Source organism: Musca autumnalis, unplaced genomic scaffold (genome assembly GCF_047663935.1).
Source record: "Musca autumnalis isolate F117 unplaced genomic scaffold, ASM4766393v1 scaffold_4, whole genome shotgun sequence".
NCBI classification, from domain to species: Eukaryota; Metazoa; Arthropoda; class Insecta; order Diptera; family Muscidae; genus Musca; species Musca autumnalis.
The window spans coordinates 144,310,126-144,337,583 of NW_027411977.1; the positions used below are offsets into that span (position 1 = coordinate 144,310,126).

The 27,458-nt window shown below is 37.0% G+C and overlaps 2 protein-coding genes and 3 long non-coding RNA genes across 10 annotated transcripts; 3 read left to right on the forward strand and 2 right to left on the reverse strand.

The window, feature by feature from the left end:
* Positions 1–6,208: 6,208 nt before the first annotated feature.
* Positions 6,209–9,985, forward strand: LOC141403400 (BLOC-1-related complex subunit 6-like). The gene is made up of 3 exons (XM_073985768.1): positions 6,209–6,804; positions 6,876–7,221; positions 7,518–9,985. The coding sequence occupies exons 1-3, from the start codon at positions 6,357–6,359 to the stop codon at positions 7,519–7,521; spliced, it is 798 nt and encodes a 265-aa protein (XP_073841869.1). The 5' UTR covers positions 6,209–6,356; the 3' UTR covers positions 7,522–9,985.
* A 1,220-nt stretch (positions 9,986–11,205) lies between these two features.
* LOC141403399 (BLOC-1-related complex subunit 6-like) lies at positions 11,206–14,788 on the forward strand. 3 transcript variants are annotated; one of them, XM_073985763.1, is made up of 4 exons: positions 11,206–11,801; positions 11,873–12,218; positions 14,260–14,333; positions 14,399–14,788. In XM_073985763.1, the coding sequence occupies exons 1-3, from the start codon at positions 11,354–11,356 to the stop codon at positions 14,264–14,266; spliced, it is 801 nt and encodes a 266-aa protein (XP_073841864.1). In that variant the 5' UTR covers positions 11,206–11,353; the 3' UTR covers positions 14,267–14,333; positions 14,399–14,788. The 3 variants fall into 3 exon arrangements, with proteins under 3 accessions (XP_073841864.1, XP_073841865.1, XP_073841868.1); XM_073985764.1 differs by having other exon boundaries at positions 14,263–14,333; XM_073985767.1 differs by lacking the exons at positions 14,260–14,333; positions 14,399–14,788 and adding an exon at positions 12,515–12,644.
* LOC141403404 (uncharacterized) lies at positions 12,740–27,458 on the reverse strand. Of its 2 annotated transcripts, XR_012412789.1 has the most exons (3): positions 27,216–27,458; positions 13,040–13,388; positions 12,740–12,970 (listed from the first exon to the last, which is right to left on the reverse strand). It is a non-coding gene; the product is annotated as an uncharacterized lncRNA (long non-coding RNA). The 2 variants fall into 2 exon arrangements; XR_012412788.1 differs by lacking the exon at positions 27,216–27,458 and having other exon boundaries at positions 12,740–12,924; positions 13,040–13,196.
* Positions 13,710–15,446, reverse strand: LOC141403403 (uncharacterized). The gene is made up of 2 exons (XR_012412787.1): positions 14,761–15,446; positions 13,710–14,679 (listed from the first exon to the last, which is right to left on the reverse strand). It is a non-coding gene; the product is annotated as an uncharacterized lncRNA (long non-coding RNA).
* LOC141403402 (uncharacterized) lies at positions 15,869–25,861 on the forward strand. Of its 3 annotated transcripts, none has more exons than XR_012412785.1 (4): positions 15,869–16,009; positions 16,066–16,180; positions 25,584–25,657; positions 25,723–25,861. It is a non-coding gene; the product is annotated as an uncharacterized lncRNA (long non-coding RNA). The 3 variants fall into 3 exon arrangements; XR_012412786.1 differs by having other exon boundaries at positions 25,587–25,657; XR_012412784.1 differs by lacking the exons at positions 25,584–25,657; positions 25,723–25,861 and having other exon boundaries at positions 16,066–16,244.

The following is a 27,458-nucleotide window of genomic DNA, read 5'->3' on the forward strand; positions in this document are numbered from 1 at the left end:
AAAACCGGATAATCGATTATTCTTAATCGACTTTCGAAAGACAGAGTCAACTATTATTCGTTGACCATTAGTCGTAGTCTGAAAAAAGGTGGCAACATTCGAACATACAAGACGTATTGTTTTTAATCACAAATTATTTCCAATATATATTGAGTTTTCAAACAACAATAAAGCGAAGGCTTCCTTATTGCATTGATTTGCAATGGAGGAGCCTGATTCCATACCTCCAGACATGGATTTGGATTGCGCGGAAGTAATTGCATCAACATCAAATATTCCTGTACCGGCGCTAGCAAATGCGCTAAAAACACAAACAAAATGTATAAAACAAAATGAACGCAAAAGACAACGGATTGAAGGTGCATTGTCACCCGTCAATGTTGACATTTCTGATCTCAATGAAAGGATAAAGAACTTTATCCCACAAGATCAGAATAAAGATGGTATTCTAGGAGCTTTGGCCGACATTGACATTGAGGTTCCAACCCCTGTCAGCAACCCAATACCAGCCAAAGCCAAGGATGTGAACACCAAACCCAAGACTTCTTGGTGTCCGCCCATTTTCGTGTTTAATGTCAATATTAACGCACTAATAGAGACATTAAGATCATCAATTCCTGAGTCTTCATTCCAAGTCAAGAATGTTAATAAAAACAAAAGCAAAATTTACTTCAATGATCCAAAAATTCATGCATCAATGATGGCCATTTTAAAAGACAAAAATGTGCAATCTTATTCTTTTACGCCGAAGGAGTTAAAACAGACTTCTTTAATAATTCGTGGTCTTTATAATCACGCTTCACCCGAACAAGTTAAGCAAGAACTGGATATACTGATTCCACACACAGTGGACAAGGTAACAAAATATAAAACGCCTTCGTCCGTTAAAAATAATAGAGACACGGGTCTCATGTTGGTTTCACTTCACCCGGGGAAGAAATTCGGTTAAGTTACACATATTGACGAAATCTATAGTCAAAAAATATACTGGGAGAAACCAAAAAAGAAAAGTGGCGATCTCCAATGCTTTAGATGTCAAAAGTGGGGACACGTTTCACGTAATTGTAACTCATCGTACAATTGCGTAAAGTGTAACCAAACTCATCTTCCTGGTGAATGCCAACGGACGAGTTCTGATACAACAGAACCATATTGTATCAATTGTGAGAAACATGGGCACCCCGCAAATTTTAGAGGCTGTCCATTTTACAAAAAATATGTTGCATCCAGAAAAAATAAGATAGCTAAAGCACAGGAAGATAAAGCAACTGCTCAAAGAAATGTGTCTAAAATTCTCAACCCGGCTAAGTATTCCCCTGGTAAGTCATTTGCTAGTATGTTCAGAACCGACAATAGTATTGTTCAAGAAACAAATAAAAAACCACAAATCATTGAACAGTTCCTGGAGCTTGCAAAGTTTTTCATGGAACCAGAAAAACTTACCTTAGAAGAAGAAATCCAATTGTTCTTATCTAAGTATAAACAAATGTCAAAGGAAGAAGCGAAAAAGCAATTTATGCTGCTTCTATCAAAGGTTAGATCTAATTATGGACCATAGATCTATTAAGTTCCTGACGTTCAACGTTAGATCCCTAGTGGACAAAAGCCGACAAGTTGAACTCGCCAACATGCTTCACTATAACAATATAGATGTCGCATTCATTAAAGAATGTCATTTAAGGAGAAACAAATTCATCAAGATTAATGGGTACAATTTTATATATGACAATTCTCCTCTTGGTGTTGCAGTATGCATAAAAAAGTCTATTCAATTTCAACGGGTATCCACTGAAGATATGAGTATAAATACCTCGTTCGTCCAACTGGAAATGAGTTCCAGTAGTCAAACAAAGAAATATTTGGTTGGATCAGCTTATATTCCATGTAATTTTCCCACACAAAGGCTCGAATCGGATCTGAACAAACTAATGCAACTCTCCAATAATGTCGATGGTTTTGTGATTGGTGGTGACTTAAACTCCAAAAGCCCATACTGGGGTGATACCTACGAAAACCTAAACGGTAGACTGCTGTCTTCTTGGCTTGATGATAATTCGATGGAAGTCATCAGGATATGTGATTCGAATCCATCTTACCCAAATGGTTCTTCTTTCCTGGACCATTTTTTAATCAGTTCCCATTTAATTGATACTATAAATCAAAACTATGCCATTTCCACCATACCGACGTTTTCGGATCATTTTCCTGTAAAGTTGGAGTTGAAACTAGAATATGCAAATATCACCTTAAATCCTCCTCAATTTTTTACATCCTACAAAAGAACAAATTGGGAGGAATTCCGTCAGGATTTGGACACAATGTCACGCCAATATATGCTGTCATTCAACAGAAACCTAGAGAATGGTGAAATTGATAGCGTCATCAATAACTTTAATGTTGGTTTTTCTCAAGTTCATGACATACACTCGCAAAAAATTGAATTGAAGGAGGGGAAATTACCGCTTTCAGACAGAGTGAGACACTTCCTTAAAATAAAACATCAGTGGCAGAGAAACCTAAAAAAAATCTTCGATCGCTGGGGATCAAATCAAATCAAATCCAACTACTAAAAACTATTATTAAGGAGCTCATAAATATTGAAACATCAGAAACATTCAACAATAGATTGAAGAAAATCAAACCAAGTCCATCTGCATTTAAAGAAATTGCCAAGTTCACAGGAAAATCCAAGGCCCCATTCTGTAATAAAATCAAGCTTGGTGATAATATCATAACAAACACATCTGATATTGCACATAATTTCAAAAATTTTTATTCATCAATTTTTGAAGAAACTGTTCCTGTAATTCCTGTTGATGATCTTAATAATAGAGTGTGGTCATGTGTAAATTCAACATCTTCGCACATTTATTCATTTGATGAATCTTTTAATGCACTTGAAAATGCCGATTCATATCATTTCGTTTCTCCTGATAAGATAAGATGCATTATGGGGAATGTAAATACAAAAAGATCCTGTGGCCCAGATGGAGTCTCTAATTATATCATCAGAAGATTTCCTGACTCCACAATAAATTTACTTACCTGTATCTTTAATAATTGCATAAACAACGGATACTTCCCCTCGCAGTGGAAAATCGCCAAAGTAATTCCCATTAAAAAGAAAGCCACCACCGACAGTATGGATAATTTTCGCCCCATCTCTCTGCTGTCAAATATTGGGAAATTGTTTGAATTGGTCCTGAAAGAGAAATTGGAAAAAGAATTTACATTTGACCCAATTCCTAATTTTCAATTTGGGTTTAAGCGAGGCCACTCTACTCAACATGCCCTGCTTAAATTCCATAACGACATCACGTCAAACTTAAATGATCAAAATTGTACGGTTGCCATTTCACTGGATATACAAAAAGCCTTTGATTCCGTATGTCACCTTGGAGTTTTATATAAGCTTATTGAACTTGGTGTTGATCCATTCATTGTCAAAATCATGCAGAGTTTTTTCACATCGCGCAAATTCATGGTGCAAATTAAAGACGCAGTTTCCTCTCTCGGTGATGTGAAAAGTGGTGTCCCTCAGGGCAGCATTTTAGCGCCATATTTGTTCAACATTTTTCTGCACGATTTTCCACATGTCTCTCAGCATTCGAAAGCCATACTATATGCAGATGACTGTCTAATATACGCACATGATATGTCTCCATCATGTGCATTGAACTTCGCGTCTACTCACCTGAACATAATCAACGATTTTTACAAGCGCTGGGGTATAAGAATCAATGCTGAAAAGTCTGTCGCGATCTGCATTCGTAATGCATCGGGGAAGTGCCCCAGGTATGTGGTGCCAGAAAGTAAAATGCTTAGGCTCTCACTGGATGGCGTAGATATTCCTTTCAAGACATCAATGAAGTACTTAGGCATAACATTCAATAACTTGCTGAAATTCAACGTCCATGTACGCTCAATTATGGAAAAAAACAAAGAAAATGTTAGGGAGATTTTCATTTATCCTTAATAGCAAATATTTACCGCAAAATACCAAGCTTTTGCTATATAAGGTGGCGATACGGTCCATCCTTATTTATGGTTTTCCAATCTGGTTCTCTATTTCTCCAATAGTGGCCAAAGAGTTGGAAATACTGGAGAGAAAAGTTCTAAGAAAATGCGTGGATAAAAATTTTGAAACCCCACATAAAAAATATTCAAATACTTACATATACAATTCAAGCATCATAGAAGGTTCATAGAAACGCTGGCTGAACATGAAAACTCCCTACTAAACTCAATATATGACTTGGAAAAAGATACCTCCTGGAATGACTTGCCTTATCTTTCATCGGTAGGAATCCTGAATGAGAATCCAGAGGACGATAATGATGACTATACAACGCCACCTTTCTTCGCCACCTCACTTCCAGGTTCCCATAGAGGATAAATAGTCTACAATCTGTGATATAAAAAAAAAATATTAGTTATACTATGTTGCTTTTTAAGCATATTACTGCTCTGTTCCAGAACCTGCAAGAAGCTACTATTTTTTACTACGATAACATTTTTTCCTTTATGTTATCGGAAAAAATAGTAAAAAATAGTAGATTCTTGCAGTTCTGGAACAGAATTGCAAATTGTTTGTATATTTATACAGCTCTAGTATTTTAAGAGCGCTCGTTTATACTTTTACATTTACTTACCAACTGTGATCTATACACATATTCGCTGTTTTTCATATCGCAAACAGCTCTCTTTTTTGTTATTTAGTTTTAAAATGTTATTATTTATTATATTCAGACACGCAGCTCTGTTCGTCATAGCTTAGGCCTCGAGCATACCTTATTGACATTTCATTTGTTTTTATTTTCATTTTGCTTTCTCACAAAATTCGCATGTAGCATATAATCTACATTCATTGTTATTAGAGCAAGACAACAATAGTTCTAAGAATTACAAATTGTCAACATCTTACTTTGTATATCTATACCAACGAAAAAGAAGAAGACTCGAATAAAATATTACTTACTTACTTACTAGTCGTAGTCTATAATTATTTGTAGTCGAATATTAGTCGTAGTTTACTATTGGGTTTGCTAAAAACGCGTAATGGACGGTACTTTGTTATACATATTTACATAACGGACCGCATCAACGAAAATGGTCGATTATATATTCGATTATAATCGGTTTTCGGCGGTTAACGAATAATCAAAAGTCGACTTTTAGTACACTCTCAAATAATCGACTAACCGAAAATCTACTTTCAAGTTTTTCACGAAAACCGTATAATCGAAAAACCGATTATTGCATTTCACTGCGTATCCCTACAAAAAATAGATACCTAATTTTGCTTGATTCCGCGCGAAATCACGAAACGACGCCGAATGTAAACCAAGCAATAGGCTGTAAACACATCCAACGTTTGAGTAAAGTTTTGTGTCATTTCTGCTAGATAAAAAAGACAAAGTATGATTAGATCCTCGTGGAGCAACAATACGGGTAAAAAACTGGTAAAAAAGTGCAAGTATGATTAGATGCTCATGGAGCAAGTATGATTAATATGATTAAGCAACAATACGGGTAAAAAACTGGTAAAAAGTGCAAGAATGATTAGATGCTCATGGAGCAAGTTTGATTGAATTTTTCTTTATTCTTCTACCACAAATGACACAAAACTTTACTCAAACGTTGGATGTGTTTTCAGCTTTAGGAATTCAGAAAAAATCAGGGTTCTATAAATTGTTTTCATTTAAATATAGCTCTTTAGTCTTATGCCAGACTATGAACATTTTCATTGGAAACTCTGTCATTTTCTACGAAAATTTCATTGACATCCACACACGTACATACATATGTATATGAAATCAAAAGAAAATATTGATATTTTCATTGCTTTACTTACATTGGTTTGAGAGTTATGAATTTAAACAAAAGGAAATTACAGAACTTTGTGTACACTGTTTCACCCCCTTCACACCTCTTGCCTAAAAACTCATTTTCACGTAAATGAAAATTTTCATAGTCATAAGACTTACTTATACTTATATAAGCTCTGTTCCTTTACGTTCAAGAATCTTCAAGTTTTACCACTTTTTACTCGAAAAGCGTTTCTTTACTTCAGACACAATACAATTCATATTGGAGCATTTTATAACTTTTGCTACTTTTGCCGTTTTTACCATTTTCAAAAGTAAAGGAACAAACCAATAAATGCAAGAGCCGGATGTAGTTCCCTATCGTTCCAGTATCGGAATAGTTCCAATGAACTAGTTCGTTCCGATGCTACAGAACTCTAATATAGGTTGTTTTGTTAAAAAAAAACAATAGATACAAATACATTAAAACTTGTTAATGATAATAAAGTAAGCTACAGAACAACCTCTCCTTATTCGTTACCAATACAAATGGCTCGACGAGTTCAGGATATACCCATACGACCAAGATATGGGTTACCACCAGAAGCAACTGATGGCGATGAAACCACTACGGAAACAGTTAAAAGTCGAAAAACTTCTACATCCAATTCGGATGTTTCCTCGTATAAAGAAATCCCCTTCTTAGCCCAGTATGCTGGACCGGTACCTGACAGTGTACTGAATGATTTGACACCAACTGCTACGAATCCAACACAGGATGATGAGAGTGTGGAGGATGAAGACGACGATGAAGAAAATTCCAAAAGCAGCTCGTATGACAACAGCAGTAAGACACCAAAACGCCCGCAAAGCCTTCTAAGTGATGTAATACCATATGAACTGGAGGGTACTGAGAACTCGGAAGGTCAGATGAGGCATTTTGTGGCCGAGAATCTGGAGGAAAAATTACGTCTGGCTAGTCCACAAGCTGGTGACGGTGAGTTTTTAGGACACAAATAATGTTTATGATGGATTTTATTTATCCTTTTAATGTTGTTACTTTAACAGAGTCACATCAGAGCACTCCCTGTGCGTCGATTAGCGGAAATGTTGGCATGACAAAACAGTTTTTCCAAACGCCCATCATACCCCAAATTGATGCCAATGTCTTAAATGATATTGAAATCGAAGCTCAATACTTGGCTGCCTCTGTGGACAATTTAACGGAAAATTTATGCAATTTACTGCATTCCATATCTTCGATTACAGCAGATAATGTTGAAGTGCATAAGAATGCTGTGAATAAGTTAACGGATAGCATGGATGCCAATATTAAATGCATGTACACAATAATGGCAAAAACGGAAGAAATTTCCAAATCTATGCAGCCTACCGAACAGCTTGGAGGACGAATGTGAGTTGAATATTTATATACCCCACATATCCAGTGTTTGTATGGTGCCGTTTAGCAAAAGAGTGTACGAGTACCTGTATGCCCTTTGATAAGGTTAAAAATGTGTATCATAGAAATAGTGGTTATGTCCATATCTACATTAGGCAATGTTCCTTGCGGCAATTGTCATTTTGATGGAGAGAGAGGTGAGGCATATGCTAACCCTTAGCCTCTCAACACCCTCTCTCACAGACAATTGCCGCAAAGAAAATTGCCTAATGTAGATATGGACTATGCTAAGACCAAATCCGTTTTAGATAATTTGGATGTCGATTGAGTTTGTACTAGGTTCTTGGTCAACTACTAAAAACTATTATTAAGGAGCTCATAAATATTGAAACATCAGAAACATTCAACAATAGATTGAAGAAAATCAAACCAAGTCCATCTGCATTTAAAGAAATTGCCAAGTTCACAGGAAAATCCAAGGCCCCATTCTGTAATAAAATCAAGCTTGGTGATAATATCATAACAAACACATCTGATATTGCACATAATTTCAAAAATTTTTATTCATCAATTTTTGAAGAAACTGTTCCTGTAATTCCTGTTGATGATCTTAATAATAGAGTGTGGTCATGTGTAAATTCAACATCTTCGCACATTTATTCATTTGATGAATCTTTTAATGCACTTGAAAATGCCGATTCATATCATTTCGTTTCTCCTGATAAGATAAGATGCATTATGGGGAATGTAAATACAAAAAGATCCTGTGGCCCAGATGGAGTCTCTAATTATATCATCAGAAGATTTCCTGACTCCACAATAAATTTACTTACCTGTATCTTTAATAATTGCATAAACAACGGATACTTCCCCTCGCAGTGGAAAATCGCCAAAGTAATTCCCATTAAAAAGAAAGCCACCACCGACAGTATGGATAATTTTCGCCCCATCTCTCTGCTGTCAAATATTGGGAAATTGTTTGAATTGGTCCTGAAAGAGAAATTGGAAAAAGAATTTACATTTGACCCAATTCCTAATTTTCAATTTGGGTTTAAGCGAGGCCACTCTACTCAACATGCCCTGCTTAAATTCCATAACGACATCACGTCAAACTTAAATGATCAAAATTGTACGGTTGCCATTTCACTGGATATACAAAAAGCCTTTGATTCCGTATGTCACCTTGGAGTTTTATATAAGCTTATTGAACTTGGTGTTGATCCATTCATTGTCAAAATCATGCAGAGTTTTTTCACATCGCGCAAATTCATGGTGCAAATTAAAGACGCAGTTTCCTCTCTCGGTGATGTGAAAAGTGGTGTCCCTCAGGGCAGCATTTTAGCGCCATATTTGTTCAACATTTTTCTGCACGATTTTCCACATGTCTCTCAGCATTCGAAAGCCATACTATATGCAGATGACTGTCTAATATACGCACATGATATGTCTCCATCATGTGCATTGAACTTCGCGTCTACTCACCTGAACATAATCAACGATTTTTACAAGCGCTGGGGTATAAGAATCAATGCTGAAAAGTCTGTCGCGATCTGCATTCGTAATGCATCGGGGAAGTGCCCCAGGTATGTGGTGCCAGAAAGTAAAATGCTTAGGCTCTCACTGGATGGCGTAGATATTCCTTTCAAGACATCAATGAAGTACTTAGGCATAACATTCAATAACTTGCTGAAATTCAACGTCCATGTACGCTCAATTATGGAAAAAAACAAAGAAAATGTTAGGGAGATTTTCATTTATCCTTAATAGCAAATATTTACCGCAAAATACCAAGCTTTTGCTATATAAGGTGGCGATACGGTCCATCCTTATTTATGGTTTTCCAATCTGGTTCTCTATTTCTCCAATAGTGGCCAAAGAGTTGGAAATACTGGAGAGAAAAGTTCTAAGAAAATGCGTGGATAAAAATTTTGAAACCCCACATAAAAAATATTCAAATACTTACATATACAATTCAAGCATCATAGAAGGTTCATAGAAACGCTGGCTGAACATGAAAACTCCCTACTAAACTCAATATATGACTTGGAAAAAGATACCTCCTGGAATGACTTGCCTTATCTTTCATCGGTAGGAATCCTGAATGAGAATCCAGAGGACGATAATGATGACTATACAACGCCACCTTTCTTCGCCACCTCACTTCCAGGTTCCCATAGAGGATAAATAGTCTACAATCTGTGATATAAAAAAAAAATATTAGTTATACTATGTTGCTTTTTAAGCATATTACTGCTCTGTTCCAGAACCTGCAAGAAGCTACTATTTTTTACTACGATAACATTTTTTCCTTTATGTTATCGGAAAAAATAGTAAAAAATAGTAGATTCTTGCAGTTCTGGAACAGAATTGCAAATTGTTTGTATATTTATACAGCTCTAGTATTTTAAGAGCGCTCGTTTATACTTTTACATTTACTTACCAACTGTGATCTATACACATATTCGCTGTTTTTCATATCGCAAACAGCTCTCTTTTTTGTTATTTAGTTTTAAAATGTTATTATTTATTATATTCAGACACGCAGCTCTGTTCGTCATAGCTTAGGCCTCGAGCATACCTTATTGACATTTCATTTGTTTTTATTTTCATTTTGCTTTCTCACAAAATTCGCATGTAGCATATAATCTACATTCATTGTTATTAGAGCAAGACAACAATAGTTCTAAGAATTACAAATTGTCAACATCTTACTTTGTATATCTATACCAACGAAAAAGAAGAAGACTCGAATAAAATATTACTTACTTACTTACTAGTCGTAGTCTATAATTATTTGTAGTCGAATATTAGTCGTAGTTTACTATTGGGTTTGCTAAAAACGCGTAATGGACGGTACTTTGTTATACATATTTACATAACGGACCGCATCAACGAAAATGGTCGATTATATATTCGATTATAATCGGTTTTCGGCGGTTAACGAATAATCAAAAGTCGACTTTTAGTACACTCTCAAATAATCGACTAACCGAAAATCTACTTTCAAGTTTTTCACGAAAACCGTATAATCGAAAAACCGATTATTGCATTTCACTGCGTATCCCTACAAAAAATAGATACCTAATTTTGCTTGATTCCGCGCGAAATCACGAAACGACGCCGAATGTAAACCAAGCAATAGGCTGTAAACACATCCAACGTTTGAGTAAAGTTTTGTGTCATTTCTGCTAGATAAAAAAGACAAAGTATGATTAGATCCTCGTGGAGCAACAATACGGGTAAAAAACTGGTAAAAAAGTGCAAGTATGATTAGATGCTCATGGAGCAAGTATGATTAATATGATTAAGCAACAATACGGGTAAAAAACTGGTAAAAAGTGCAAGAATGATTAGATGCTCATGGAGCAAGTTTGATTGAATTTTTCTTTATTCTTCTACCACAAATGACACAAAACTTTACTCAAACGTTGGATGTGTTTTCAGCTTTAGGAATTCAGAAAAAATCAGGGTTCTATAAATTGTTTTCATTTAAATATAGCTCTTTAGTCTTATGCCAGACTATGAACATTTTCATTGGAAACTCTGTCATTTTCTACGAAAATTTCATTGACATCCACACACGTACATACATATGTATATGAAATCAAAAGAAAATATTGATATTTTCATTGCTTTACTTACATTGGTTTGAGAGTTATGAATTTAAACAAAAGGAAATTACAGAACTTTGTGTACACTGTTTCACCCCCTTCACACCTCTTGCCTAAAAACTCATTTTCACGTAAATGAAAATTTTCATAGTCATAAGACTTACTTATACTTATATAAGCTCTGTTCCTTTACGTTCAAGAATCTTCAAGTTTTACCACTTTTTACTCGAAAAGCGTTTCTTTACTTCAGACACAATACAATTCATATTGGAGCATTTTATAACTTTTGCTACTTTTGCCGTTTTTACCATTTTCAAAAGTAAAGGAACAAACCAATAAATGCAAGAGCCGGATGTAGTTCCCTATCGTTCCAGTATCGGAATAGTTCCAATGAACTAGTTCGTTCCGATGCTACAGAACTCTAATATAGGTTGTTTTGTTAAAAAAAAACAATAGATACAAATACATTAAAACTTGTTAATGATAATAAAGTAAGCTACAGAACAACCTCTCCTTATTCGTTACCAATACAAATGGCTCGACGAGTTCAGGATATACCCATACGACCAAGATATGGGTTACCACCAGAAGCAACTGATGGCGATGAAACCACTACGGAAACAGTTAAAAGTCGAAAAACTTCTACATCCAATTCGGATGTTTCCTCGTATAAAGAAATCCCCTTCTTAGCCCAGTATGCTGGACCGGTACCTGACAGTGTACTGAATGATTTGACACCAACTGCTACGAATCCAACACAGGATGATGAGAGTGTGGAGGATGAAGACGACGATGAAGAAAATTCCAAAAGCAGCTCGTATGACAACAGCAGTAAGACACCAAAACGCCCGCAAAGCCTTCTAAGTGATGTAATACCATATGAACTGGAGGGTACTGAGAACTCGGAAGGTCAGATGAGGCATTTTGTGGCCGAGAATCTGGAGGAAAAATTACGTCTGGCTAGTCCACAAGCTGGTGACGGTGAGTTTTTAGGACACAAATAATGTTTATGATGGATTTTATTTATCCTTTTAATGTTGTTACTTTAACAGAGTCACATCAGAGCACTCCCTGTGCGTCGATTAGCGGAAATGTTGGCATGACAAAACAGTTTTTCCAAACGCCCATCATACCCCAAATTGATGCCAATGTCTTAAATGATATTGAAATCGAAGCTCAATACTTGGCTGCCTCTGTGGACAATTTAACGGAAAATTTATGCAATTTACTGCATTCCATATCTTCGATTACAGCAGATAATGTTGAAGTGCATAAGAATGCTGTGAATAAGTTAACGGATAGCATGGATGCCAATATTAAATGCATGTACACAATAATGGCAAAAACGGAAGAAATTTCCAAATCTATGCAGCCTACCGAACAGCTTGGAGGACGAATGTGAGTTGAATATTTATATACCCCACATATCCAGTGTTTGTATGGTGCCGTTTAGCAAAAGAGTGTACGAGTACCTGTATGCCCTTTGATAAGGTTAAAAATGTGTATCATAGAAATAGTGGTTATGTCCATATCTACATTAGGCAATGTTCCTTGCGGCAATTGTCATTTTGATGGAGAGAGAGGTGAGGCATATGCTAACCCTTAGCCTCTCAACACCCTCTCTCACAGACAATTGCCGCAAAGAAAATTGCCTAATGTAGATATGGACTATGCTAAGACCAAATCCGTTTTAGATAATTTGGATGTCGATTGAGTTTGTACTAGGTTCTTGGTCAACTACTAAAAACTATTATTAAGGAGCTCATAAATATTGAAACATCAGAAACATTCAACAATAGATTGAAGAAAATCAAACCAAGTCCATCTGCATTTAAAGAAATTGCCAAGTTCACAGGAAAATCCAAGGCCCCATTCTGTAATAAAATCAAGCTTGGTGATAATATCATAACAAACACATCTGATATTGCACATAATTTCAAAAATTTTTATTCATCAATTTTTGAAGAAACTGTTCCTGTAATTCCTGTTGATGATCTTAATAATAGAGTGTGGTCATGTGTAAATTCAACATCTTCGCACATTTATTCATTTGATGAATCTTTTAATGCACTTGAAAATGCCGATTCATATCATTTCGTTTCTCCTGATAAGATAAGATGCATTATGGGGAATGTAAATACAAAAAGATCCTGTGGCCCAGATGGAGTCTCTAATTATATCATCAGAAGATTTCCTGACTCCACAATAAATTTACTTACCTGTATCTTTAATAATTGCATAAACAACGGATACTTCCCCTCGCAGTGGAAAATCGCCAAAGTAATTCCCATTAAAAAGAAAGCCACCACCGACAGTATGGATAATTTTCGCCCCATCTCTCTGCTGTCAAATATTGGGAAATTGTTTGAATTGGTCCTGAAAGAGAAATTGGAAAAAGAATTTACATTTGACCCAATTCCTAATTTTCAATTTGGGTTTAAGCGAGGCCACTCTACTCAACATGCCCTGCTTAAATTCCATAACGACATCACGTCAAACTTAAATGATCAAAATTGTACGGTTGCCATTTCACTGGATATACAAAAAGCCTTTGATTCCGTATGTCACCTTATTATGTACCTCCTTCACGGCGATGATTCTTGGCTTGCCAACTAGCTCTTTCGTCTCATATGGTCATGGGAACTCAACCCGCCGAATCAATCCCAGAGGACTAACATGATAGTTGAACGATCCACAATAACATGCCCAATTCGCTCTTCATTTACACGGGGACCTTGATTTTTTCCAATCCCACACTGTGCCCTCCCTTCCATGGTCCGAAGGCTCCCCTAATCTTCTATTCGGACCCCAAAAACCACACACCACGCTCCTACACTTACCTCATCCAATCACCTTCCACTCAAATTGACTTAAACAACCATATTTATATACCTTCACAGAACATTACACAAACATATTTTTATTAAAAAAACATTTAATTTTATAGTTATTGAACAAATTCTTAAATCCTATGCTGTTAACAATCTTTCCAAGTTTCCAGTTAGAAATAATACTATCTTTCGCAATATCTTCAATAATGGCTCATTTGGAGTCAATCATAGATCCTAGAAATTTTTTTAGTCCTGCAAATTCGCCTTAATTAATCGGCACACTTTAATTCTTTACCTTCGACTAATGGAGCTCAATTAGACGGAACTACAACCACTATGTTGTCAAACAGAATTTATCTGCAGTCCTAATATCTTTCCTATTTCTTTGATTTACTCAGCCTGTACACTACCTCTATTTTTCCGTGTAGTATTATTCCCTTACAAAAATAAGCAATTTACTTGAACGAAAACTTACACACTATTATGACCTTATTTAATATGGAATACGCTTTCTTTTTATCATCAAATGCTCTTCTTTTATATGTAAATATATTATTTCCTCTTTCAAACAGATTTCTTTTCTAATCGATATTCTTTTTCTCTTTTAGCAGCTGAAATCAACGCTCCAGCTTGTTATAATCTTTTTGCACTCGACCAACAAGGACGGACATACACATTAACGGTAAGACACTTTACCTTATAATCGCCTCTTTCGGTATACTGATTGGTTTGGGTTTTTATTTTTAGCGCACCTTTCAATCAAAAGGAGGGGCTATCACATACGAATGGAGTGGTTCTTTTCTCGCACAATACACTTGGCGGGCCAATAAATATTTTCTCCTTCCTGGCCTTCAGACGAGATCGTAATTTCCTGTCTCCAAACAAAAAAACCATCAACGGTCAAAACATCCAACGTAGCCACAGTCGTGCGCAGACTATGTGTATGGGGATAAAGTTTATGCACTGGCCTTTGTCAAAATCAATAAGAAGGCCAGTGCAACACCAAATCAGCAGTTCCACGGCAGATTCTTTAAATAAAAAGAACAAAACACCACAAACACCACAATCAACAACTGTAACAAAAGCTACACCAGTTTTTATTTACTCACAATAAAACGTTTATTACTTTGAACTAAACAATTTGTTTACTTTGTTATGTTATTGCCACTCTTGGTTATATCTGTTTGGCACTTATTAACACTGACGAGGATTTAGTATGTAACGTCCGCTGCTGCAAAATGACGGTTTGTCTATCTCTCATCGGCTATTTATAAGGGTAGAATATTCCCGCCAAATGCTATTTTTCCCGAGAAAACCATTTTTATTACCAATTTTCCTTTACCTTTTCGTTTCATTTGGAATTTTCATGGCGGTTTTCCATTTTTTTATTGACATCAATTGTCAGCTTATTGTGAATTGTCAGGCTACACTCCACAACACACAAAAAAATAACTGATCTCCAACAAATCGTACGGTTTCTTTCAAAATTTCAGCCCCTTACGCCTTTTATTTGGCAATTTATGGTATTTGGTGAAAATTCCCTATTACGTCATTAATCCCATCAATACATCTATATAATTATTTTTGTATAGGAGGATATTTTTGCTTTCGCTTTTTTTTAAAAAAAACAATAATTATTTTTATATACGCCTACGCTTACGTCGGAATTTACGCTAAGTTCCGCTTGAAGTTAGGTGTCCCTTGTATTCACAAGTAATTGTTCACATGGATAATCGGTACCTGAATTTCAATTAATGCATATTCCACATCACTCGTTGTCAGAATTTTCTGGCCTCTATGAAAAAGCACACGTGCAAAGAAAAGAAATTAACAAGAATTGCTTTTTATCTATGGGGAACACGAACTTTTCTGCGCCGCCAACCAACTATAAAAAAAACGAAATCACAGCTTGTTTGGTCTTCATGAAACGCAGCATGTTTAACAAAAAGAAAGGAATAATACGAATTTTGCAATACCACAACCGCTGCACATATATTGTGACGCCACTAAACTTATTTGTGGACACCCCACACTCCCTCTACTGAATCATTAATCAACGTCATGTCCCCCTTGGACATACAATAAACTGGCATGTAAGTTGAATAATTGGGAGGCACTCCAGCATGGGACTCATTTATGCTCTCATCCTCTTGCCAAGTCCGACCACGAGCCGCCTGAATATGATCATTAGGGGTTGGTAACATCACCAGCTGAGGAGCCCCGCTTGACCATGCAACAAAACTTCGAGGTCTTAGAGGTCACAATGAAGACATCGATGTGCATGGCAGTACGTCTACGTTCCACGTGGGGAACTCCCACACCCTGCCAGTCTCATGCCGGGCACTATGATTGAAGCCTGTAAGTAAAACTGGTTATATTTCAGCGACTACGGCATTAACCTATCGTTTCCCTAGGAACGGCGCCTTTTTGCATCTTGCAACGTGAATTTACCCCCAGTTCTATTTGCGGTATGTGGATGTGTGTCTATGTGGTGTTATGTGCCTCACCGATGTTTTATGTAATCTAAAGGTAGCATGTCATAACCATCCAATGTTTTTATTTGCTCAAAATAGACTGTTCTAATACATGTGAAGTGTGTGTTATTTATTCATTTGGTTCTTAGTGACAGTGTTTATTTTTTCGTGTTCGTCCTTCTTTCCAGAATTATTCCTAACATAATGAATTGAAGGTTATTAATTAATTGTGGTCGTGCATACAACACAAAGAAACAAAACCCGATCTGTCGGTGTTTTTTTTTTTTTATGACATCTGCCCCTAAATAGTATGCTGTTATGTCTTCCAATCTTCAGTGCTTGCAATCTCAATTTGACCGCTTTCAATTACAAAGACCCAACGGGCTGGAGACCCTAGTTAAGTTACTACTTTACAACTTCCTACAGTTCACTTTGAAACTTTACTATGTACCTGAGTATTTTTGAACATATATATTCAAGGAGAATACTTCAGTGGTCTCAAGCAAGATATCCTTATAATGTGATGCCGAACCTGTCAGAACGGCATGACAGATTAACCACCTCCATATAATCGAAACCATATTATATTTCCCGACATATATTTATAATATATTTCAAATCTACTGAAAGTATTGCCTAGATGAATATTGACACTCTCTCCCGTCAAAGACTACATGCCAAACATCCCCAATCCAACTAATAGGGTACACATACAGGAAAGACTACCTCCGTCTAAAATATTTTGGACATATAATACTTGGTGTACCTACATGATCTCAAGGCAAATTTATATAAGGTATATGTATGAATTACAACAACTACCAAATCTACAAAACTACATGGTTATTATTGAAAATTAATTGTCCAAGAAACTATTGAATAATAGGGTCGTTCCAAAAAAAATTTCCAGGAAAACATAAATACATTTTGAAAAACCTCTAAAATAGATCAAATTTGAATCAAAATGTAAATATAACGCACTCAGAACACTCGTAGGCATTTTTCATTAGACGATTAGGATGGAAAACATTATTTTATGGTAACACGTTTCGAATTTCATGAGAAGACCCTATTACATTTTGAAAACTAAATTTACAAAAAAAATGAAAACCGCTGATTGTCACTTCTACCTTATATAAACCTGCCTTGCGTGGTTTTATTCGTTCCCTGATTTGTTTATGAACATAAATGAATAAGTAAATACGTCATGAATTTGTTCTATCTGCCACCACCGGTTTGTAGTAGCCATACAAGAAACTATTAGTCAGGTTATTAGATAGAGAACAGACTTGTCCCGTTCTACTTAAACCTCTGAGCTCTTGACGGTATGTCTTTCGCCTAGATTATGTTTATATTATAAAGTACCAGAATCTGGCATCTTACAATATGTTTTTATTCCAGAATTTGCCGGGCGAGGACTTGGGTTTTATAGAAACTCAACCTCTTTTCATCTTATAACTGTAGATCAGCATAAAATTATTATTTTTTTTTTCGATTGCTTGAGTGGAGTATTCTACTACTTTTTTTATTAGATGTGAGTTCTCTGTAGTGATCTTCTCCCTCTGTCTTTACATTAATGGGATTCTAATGGCTCACACTCTATACCAAAATCTTCCACTTATAGATAGAAAAGTTAGCTGTCTGTTTTGGTAAGAAACTTTTTACATTCTTCCGCAAACTTTCCACCCTATGTTGTTGGTGTGTGTGTGGGTGTGTGTGTACAACATATTACTCTTCTTTGGTGCGATTCTCTATTTTTTGTCTTTGTTTGTCGTAAAAAAAATACAACTTCCAACATATACATATACGTATTTTGTAGAACACACACTGCTCTTTAACAAGGGGTAATTACCCAGCAAACCAATCGTACCGACATCTTAACGAAATCTTAACGAAAGTTGTATGAAGTGGTTGACAGAATTTCGGAACGAATTGTCGGAGCGACATCGTATCGATTTCGATCCGATTTCGTAACGAAATCTGAAGAAAATCCTTGGGAAATTAGGAAAGGAAATTTCTTTCCGACGTTCGTTCCGAAATCGGAACGACATCGGTACTAAATCTGAACTATTTCCGGTCCGAAAAATCGTTTAGAAATCGGAACGAAATCTGAACGACGTTGCTTCCGAAATTGTTAAGACGTGTCGGACATCCGACATTTGGTTTGCTGGGTAATTATGGGGTATATAGCACATATATGCACAGATATCACAAATGTTATTTACGCAGGTGACTGTCATAAAACCGTTGACTCCCTTTGCTATATTATGGTTATTTTTTTTTGTGATCAAATCCATACGGATCCTAAACCTGGGTAACGCCCCATATCTTTGCATACAGAGAAATGTTCTGATTACAATTAAGAATAGCTTACTGCTTTATTTTTTTGATACCGTGTTTGGGTTATGGGGGAATTTAGACGTCCGAATTACGATTAGACACTCAATACGTGACAGTCGTTCTTGGTTTATTTATACGTATGGTATAAGGACTAAGCTAAAGCAGACTGTTCCCTTATTTATTATTATTTTTTTTTTGCGATTCCCATTCTCTACCCCAAAAATAGGAAAAAAGGGTGGCAAAAAGGGTGGGACAATTCTTACTTTCGCAAACGAATAAAATATCGAGGATTGCAACTGATTAATATTTCTTGCTAAATACAACGTAAGGATTTTTTTCTAAAACATGTGTTCCTACAGCAACTTCTTTTCTATGTTTTTTTTTCTTTTTGCCTATTACTCGAACTGTACACACATAGCTCGTGTATATTGCTTCGGAGTTCTTGGGCACTTCAGAAAGCTTGTAAACCATAGTCATGCGCGTAAAGCTCGGTGTCTTACGGCATGTTAGATACCCCATCTCGCACCAACTTCCCAAAATAAGACAGTATTGCATATTTACTCGACGTCATGTTGATTGTGATATAACTCCTATTCAGACAATAAATCTACCTTTTTAAATCTTTTGCATGGCATGTACCCAGCGGTCGCCCCTGCACATCTTCTATGGCATACATATTATTACCTACCGGTTTAGTTATGCGGCATTTCATAAATTTTCTAGCGAACTTGGCATTGAAATTTTTCCCGAAATCACTGAGTGCGTAATTTCGTCTAAAGACCTCTTGACCGGGGGCGAATTGAATTTGACGGGCCCTCACATTGTACCGTTTAGCGCTTTGCTCATATGCCTTATGCATGTTTTGCTTGATTTTTTCACGTATGAGTTCCAACCTATTTTTTCGATCTAGTTGGGATATTTCATGGTCAGCTAGGGACTTGAGTTTTCGGGCAAGTTTGTAATCTGCCCCATGGGTGTACATGTTGTACCCAAATAAAGAAAAAAATGGAGTCACCCCAGTGGCTGTATGTACAGAGGTACGTAATGCACACTCTATCTCGGTCAAGTATAAGTCCCAGTCTCTATGATCGGATTCTAGGTATGCTCTAATCGCGGCTAATACTGACTGATTTACCCGTTCCGAAGCATTCGACTGTGGGGAGTACGGGGCTGTCTGAATATGGTTAATACCATAGGTCTCAATCATTTCTTTAAACGATTTGGCTATAAATTGCGCTCCATTGTCACTGTGGATGACTTCAGGGACCCCAAATTTTCTAAATATATCCTCGATCAAAAACTTCACCACATTCGACGCAGTTGCCTCCTTCATTGCCTTTAGGAACGTGAATTTACTAAAATGATCCACGACAATAAAAATAAATGCATTTCCGCTTTTGGATCTGGGGTATTTACCTAAGAAATCGATGTAGAGTTTCTGGAAGGGACGGTCGGTGACAACTTCGTTCCCAATGGTAGGTTGGGTATACTCATTAGCTGGTTTAGTTTCTTTGCATGTCGTGCACTTGGATACGTATTGTCGCACCTGAGATGACATTCTAGGCCAGTAATATTTTTCTTTCAGACGGTTTAGGGTTTTGTGAAAACCTCCATGAGCCGCCGTCGGTGGTTCGTGTGCCTGTTCGATCAAAGTATGTGTTAATGTTTCCGGCACCCATAGTTTCCACTGAAACTCGTGCAATTCATTATACGATGTAGCTAGTGCTTTCTTGAAAATCATATTGTTGACTATTCTCAAATCTGGGAGTCGTTCCTGATTTTTTTCTACATTTTCACGCAGTTCTTGGTATTCCTCGCTGTCGAATTCATTTGTTTCGAAGTCGAAAACCTGATCTACATCCAGTTCATCTGCTGTTGGAAGCCGAGAGAGCATATCAGCGACAATATTGTCCTTTCCTTTTCGATGCTCGATCTCAAAGTTGTAGCTCTGTAGTTGGAGAGACCATCGTGCCAAACGTCCGCTTAGGTCCTTCAGGTTCATTAACCACTGGAGGCTTGCGTGGTCAGTTATCACGGTGAACTCCATTAATTCTACGTAGGGGCGGAACTTCTTAATGGCCATCACGGCAGCGAGGCATTCTTTTTCCGTGACACTGTAGTTCCTTTGGCATGAATTCAGCTTCTGCGAAAAGAAAGCTATTGGGTGTTCTTCGCCGTGGTCGTTCAATTGGAACAATACTGCGCCTATGCCGTATTCAGAAGCGTCACACTGAATGAAAAATCGCCTAGAAAAGTCTGCGTGACGAAGTACTGGCGCTGTTGTAAGCGCTTTTTTCAACATTTCGAACGATTCTATCGCTTTCTGGTCTATATTGAACTTTTTAGTTTTTTTGAGGGTGTCGGTCAGAGGTGCAGATATCGATGCAAAGTCTTTTATGAAACGCCGATACCACCCGGCTGTTCCCAGAAAGCTACGGACTTCTCGCTGATTTTTCGGAATTTTGATTCGCCTGATCGCTTCTATTTTATCCGGATCGGTTCTCAGGACTCCCTCGCCGATGATGAAACCTAGATATTTTAATTGTTTAAAGCAAAATTGCGACTTTTTTAATCCAATAGTAAGGTTGGCCTTCCGTAAGCATTCTGACACCTCACTTAACAACCGCATGTGTGTTTCAAAATCACCCGAAATTATCAGTAGGTCGTCCAAATACACGAAGACATTCTCTTTAAGCCTTTGTGGAATGACTTTGTCCATCAGTCGGCACAATCTTTGTGCGGCATTGCACAAGCCGAATGGCATCACGCGGAACTGGTACAATGGACGACCTGGGACTGTAAAAGCGGTGTACGGTTTACTTTCTTCTTCAAGCTCGATCTGCCAGAATGCATACTTTAGATCCACGCTACTAATAAAATAGGTTTCATCGATTCGACTCAGGATACCCTCGATATTTTGTAGCGGATACGCATCTTTGACCGTTAGTTTATTTAATTTGCGCGCATCGAGGCAGAATCTGTTTTTTCCAGGCTTCCTCACGATTGTAGTGCGGTTGCTCCACGGGCTATCGCTTTCCTCAATCACTTTAAGAGCTAGCATGTTATCTATTTCAGCGTAGGTTATGGCCTGTACAGCAGGTGACATCGGATAGTGACGATCTTTCACCGGCTCCGCCCCTTCAATCAACTTTATCGCATGTTTCTCCAAGGTTGTACACCCCAGACCTTTTTCTTCGAAGGTGATGAAGCTCTTTTTAACTTCCTCTAGCCTTTCCGATTGTTCTTTTGTCAAAATGTGCGGATTTAGTTTGGATGTGGACTTATCTTGGATCATGTCTTGCTGAACTTTCTCTGAATCAATTTCAGCCACACCTAATACTTCCGGTGCTAACTCAAATGCACGCCAGAAATCAATCCCCAAATACAATTTTTGTTCCAGTTCTGGGCAAAGAAATAGACTAATCTCTCTTTCAATATCTTTATAACTAACCGCTACATTAATTTTGCCTAGTACTGTGTATGCGATTCCTCCAGCTGTTGTTACTTTGCTCTTCATTGGAATTATGGGAATATCTAATTCTTCAACCAATTTCTGACAGTCTTTTCCAAGCATGCTAACAGACGCTCCTGTATCTAGCAAGCCTTGAATGGGTTTGCCCATAATATTTATTTCTGCAAAAACTCGCGGATCATTTTTCTGTTTGGTGACTGTTTGAATAGATTCAACTAAACACCGTTTTTGTTTTCTCCACTGAAAGGACTTTTCACGCATTTTCATCACTTTCTTAGGTATTGGTTTGACTTCTGAATTAAAAATTCGATCTTTGACCCTTTCATAATTTTGTTGACGTGTTTCTAAAGGCATATAATGTCGCTCTCCGGCATAAAAGGTATCTTTACTAATATTAATCTTATTCCTAACTACATTGTTCTTATTTCTATCGTTACTTAAAATCTTAACGTTTCCAAAATTTATTTGTTTTGATTGACAGGATTGTCCGTCGGACGTGAAATTCCTGCCTTCTCCACGCCCCTTTTCGGGTTTCCCTGGCAATGTGGACATTTAGGGGTAGTGGTATCCGGTTTCCCACACCGATAACAGAAAAGTTTTCTGTATTCAGCAGGGCATTCCATGAAAACATGTCCGGGCTCACGACAGTTCCAACAGGTTACTGGCATTCTTTGCTGTTGTACACGCAAGGCAGATATATTGTCCTCATTTTCTGGTTGGTAATCGCCAGAGACATATTCGGCCTCATTATCATATATTTCACTAACTTGCCTTATTTGACGTGGGGGTGCTGGCAAAGGCCTTGTATCGCGGCGAGGAAAATTCCGCTCTGCCTCGATACATTCTATACGAAGCTGTTCAACAGTAGAAATCGTCATTTGATAAACATGACGTTTTATGTCTTCCCTGATGTTTCCTTTTATAATTTTAATAATTTCATGTTCATATAGGGGTTGCATAAGTCTAGATCGCAGAAGCCCCATCTCATGAAAATACGCATTCACCGATTCATTGGGTTTTTGTTTACGCTCTAGGAGTTCCCTCAGGATGTCAAATTTGGATTGGGGGCTTTGGTATTGACTTAGCAGAGCTTGTTTTAAACCCTCCCAATCTATATTTACGTATGTTTGCCTATGAAGCCAATACCACTCCCTAGCTTGGCCGGTAACTAAAAATGAGAAGTCTCTCAGTACTTCGTTCCATGGAATGTTGTATTGTTTACGCATTTCTTCAAGGCGGTATATAAAATCATTGACTCGTATGTCTCGAGGATCCCCACTAAAACTGAGTCCTAATTTGTCTACCCTGATCTTGAGAGTTTCATTGAGGAAGTTCATATTGTTGTTAGCCGAGCTACTTTCTGCTGTCGCATTCGCCAAGTTATTTGCTGACCTATTGGAAGCACTATTAGTGGATCTTTCCTTACCGTTTTGGTTCTCTTGATTAGATTTTGGGACTACACTAACCGCTGCTGCTAAATCCTGGACATTTTTAGATAAGTTCTCTATCATTTTACGAACATCTGACATTTCTTTTTGAACTAGACTTTGAACTTTCTCTTCCAAAGATTTTTGAACCGATGCTGCTTCACTTTGGACTAAACTTCTAATACTAGAGTCCAAAATATCATCATTTTCAGCTCCAACTTGTGTTACGGCATTATTATTGTTGCCATTACCATTGTTTTGATCCCGCCTTAAAATGGAATTTGCCATATCAATAAATTGAAAACCGTTCATGCCATTATTATTATTCTCGGCCATATTTGTTCTTCTTTGTTTACTGTGTTCTGGAAAATAAACCGATCTATTGATGTCAAATGTCTCAGGCCTACTTCTTTTAGTTGTTTTTTTCTGATAGCGCGTGTAATAGCTCATGACCCAAACTATATCAAATGGACTAACAAGTCTTATATGTTTCACTGATCTTTTTATGTGCCACGTTATCTCATCAGATTAACCAATTTTGATATTCAGAGACAATCTTAGTAATGTGATTCTTAATATCACTGTTTTCATATATAGATGTACCACCAAAACACTTAAAACATATATAAACACATTTATTTCTACTATTCAACAAGTTAAAACATATATTATAATCGTGGAAGGTATGATTGTATTTTCAGAGGTTCATATAGAGCATTGTGTGGTATATTATTTGTTTTTCGTATGACATTATAAATGACAGTGTTCCCCCATGGGGTCGTGTTAATGAAGATCCAGTCACAATTTATCTTAACAGGTAACAGTAACTATATTCCACATGACTTTCTTTTCAAAGTAATTCAGAAGCTGTTCACGTATAAATGAATCTTGCAAAATGTTCAATTCTGGATACTTCTTGCCAAAAGGTATTTGCATTTTTTTCCATTCTATAGTTTCCTATATCAACTATCGTTTAACGGATCAAAATATAAAAAAAATCGAATAATTACATTACGGTCGTGGTCAATAGTAGGAACTCACGAGTTATAGCTCTTATTCGGTGTACTATGGTGAAATTGATATCTTTGTCGTTCTGGATATAATATTGCACTTCAAAACCGTACTATCAGTTTGGATGCTCTATTACATCCAGGTCAAACCATGACATTTTTTTAATTTCATTTGGTTTATTGTTTTCACATTCTAGTCTTCTATTGGATGTACTTTGGTCTTTCTGTACATATACTAACTTGACTAACAACGCCTTTGCCTAATAGCGTCACTTTGTGCCGCCATTTTGCCCCGCGCCATTAGCCTATTTCTCTTCTTTTTTCGCTTGGGCGCCATATCTATTATGTACCTCCTTCACGGCGATGATTCTTGGCTTGCCAACTAGCTCTTTCGTCTCATATGGTCATGGGAACTCAACCCGCCGAATCAATCCCAGAGGACTAACATGATAGTTGAACGATCCACAATAACATGCCCAATTCGCTCTTCATTTACACGGGGACCTTGATTTTTTCCAATCCCACACTGTGCCCTCCCTTCCATGGTCCGAAGGCTCCCCTAATCTTCTATTCGGACCCCAAAAACCACACACCACGCTCCTACACTTACCTCATCCAATCACCTTCCACTCAAATTGACTTAAACAACCATATTTATATACCTTCACAGAACATTACACAAACATATTTTTATTAAAAAAACATTTAATTTTATAGTTATTGAACAAATTCTTAAATCCTATGCTGTTAACAATCTTTCCAAGTTTCCAGTTAGAAATAATACTATCTTTCGCAATATCTTCAATAATGGCTCATTTGGAGTCAATCATAGATCCTAGAAATTTTTTTAGTCCTGCAAATTCGCCTTAATTAATCGGCACACTTTAATTCTTTACCTTCGACTAATGGAGCTCAATTAGACGGAACTACAACCACTATGTTGTCAAACAGAATTTATCTGCAGTCCTAATATCTTTCCTATTTCTTTGATTTACTCAGCCTGTACACTACCTCTATTTTTCCGTGTAGTATTATTCCCTTACAAAAATAAGCAATTTACTTGAACGAAAACTTACACACTATTATGACCTTATTTAATATGGAATACGCTTTCTTTTTATCATCAAATGCTCTTCTTTTATATGTAAATATATTATTTCCTCTTTCAAACAGATTTCTTTTCTAATCGATATTCTTTTTCTCTTTTAGCAGCTGAAATCAACGCTCCAGCTTGTTATAATCTTTTTGCACTCGACCAACAAGGACGGACATACACATTAACGGTAAGACACTTTACCTTATAATCGCCTCTTTCGGTATACTGATTGGTTTGGGTTTTTATTTTTAGCGCACCTTTCAATCAAAAGGAGGGGCTATCACATACGAATGGAGTGGTTCTTTTCTCGCACAATACACTTGGCGGGCCAATAAATATTTTCTCCTTCCTGGCCTTCAGACGAGATCGTAATTTCCTGTCTCCAAACAAAAAAACCATCAACGGTCAAAACATCCAACGTAGCCACAGTCGTGCGCAGACTATGTGTATGGGGATAAAGTTTATGCACTGGCCTTTGTCAAAATCAATAAGAAGGCCAGTGCAACACCAAATCAGCAGTTCCACGGCAGATTCTTTAAATAAAAAGAACAAAACACCACAAACACCACAATCAACAACTGTAACAAAAGCTACACCAGTTTTTATTTACTCACAATAAAACGTTTATTACTTTGAACTAAACAATTTGTTTACTTTGTTATGTTATTGCCACTCTTGGTTATATCTGTTTGGCACTTATTAACACTGACGAGGATTTAGTATGTAACGTCCGCTGCTGCAAAACGACGGTTTGTCTATCTCTCATCGGCTATTTATAAGGGTAGAATATTCCCGCCAAATGCTATTTTTCCCGAGAAAACCATTTTTATTACCAATTTTCCTTTACCTTTTCGTTTCATTTGGAATTTTCATGGCGGTTTTCCATTTTTTTATTGACATCAATTGTCAGCTTATTGTGAATTGTCAGGCTACACTCCACAACACACAAAAAAATAACTGATCTCCAACAAATCGTACGGTTTCTTTCAAAATTTCAGCCCCTTACGCCTTTTATTTGGCAATTTATGGTATTTGGTGAAAATTCCCTATTACGTCATTAATCCCATCAATACATCTATATAATTATTTTTGTATAGGAGGATATTTTTGCTTTCGCTTTTTTTTAAAAAAAACAATAATTATTTTTATATACGCCTACGCTTACGTCGGAATTTACGCTAAGTTCCGCTTGAAGTTAGGTGTCCCTTGTATTCACAAGTAATTGTTCACATGGATAATCGGTACCTGAATTTCAATTAATGCATATTCCACATCACTCGTTGTCAGAATTTTCTGGCCTCTATGAAAAAGCACACGTGCAAAGAAAAGAAATTAACAAGAATTGCTTTTTATCTATGGGGAACACGAACTTTTCTGCGCCGCCAACCAACTATAAAAAAAACGAAATCACAGCTTGTTTGGTCTTCATGAAACGCAGCATGTTTAACAAAAAGAAAGGAATAATACGAATTTTGCAATACCACAACCGCTGCACATATATTGTGACGCCACTAAACTTATTTGTGGACACCCCACACTCCCTCTACTGAATCATTAATCAACGTCATGTCCCCCTTGGACATACAATAAACTGGCATGTAAGTTGAATAATTGGGAGGCACTCCAGCATGGGACTCATTTATGCTCTCATCCTCTTGCCAAGTCCGACCACGAGCCGCCTGAATATGATCATTAGGGGTTGGTAACATCACCAGCTGAGGAGCCCCGCTTGACCATGCAACAACCTTGGAGTTTTATATAAGCTTATTGAACTTGGTGTTGATCCATTCATTGTCAAAATCATGCAGAGTTTTTTCACATCGCGCAAATTCATGGTGCAAATTAAAGACGCAGTTTCCTCTCTCGGTGATGTGAAAAGTGGTGTCCCTCAGGGCAGCATTTTAGCGCCATATTTGTTCAACATTTTTCTGCACGATTTTCCACATGTCTCTCAGCATTCGAAAGCCATACTATATGCAGATGACTGT

Bases quoted from the DNA above. Each gene is read 5' to 3' on its own strand.
- LOC141403399 (XM_073985763.1), top strand. From the start codon at position 11,354: ATGGCTCGACGAGTTCAGGATATACCCATACGACCAAGATATGGGTTA. The intron at 11,802-11,872 runs GTGAGTTTTTAG...TTACTTTAACAG, and splicing joins TAGTCCACAAGCTGGTGACG to AGTCACATCAGAGCACTCCC.
- LOC141403400 (XM_073985768.1), top strand. From the start codon at position 6,357: ATGGCTCGACGAGTTCAGGATATACCCATACGACCAAGATATGGGTTA. The intron at 6,805-6,875 runs GTGAGTTTTTAG...TTACTTTAACAG, and splicing joins TAGTCCACAAGCTGGTGACG to AGTCACATCAGAGCACTCCC.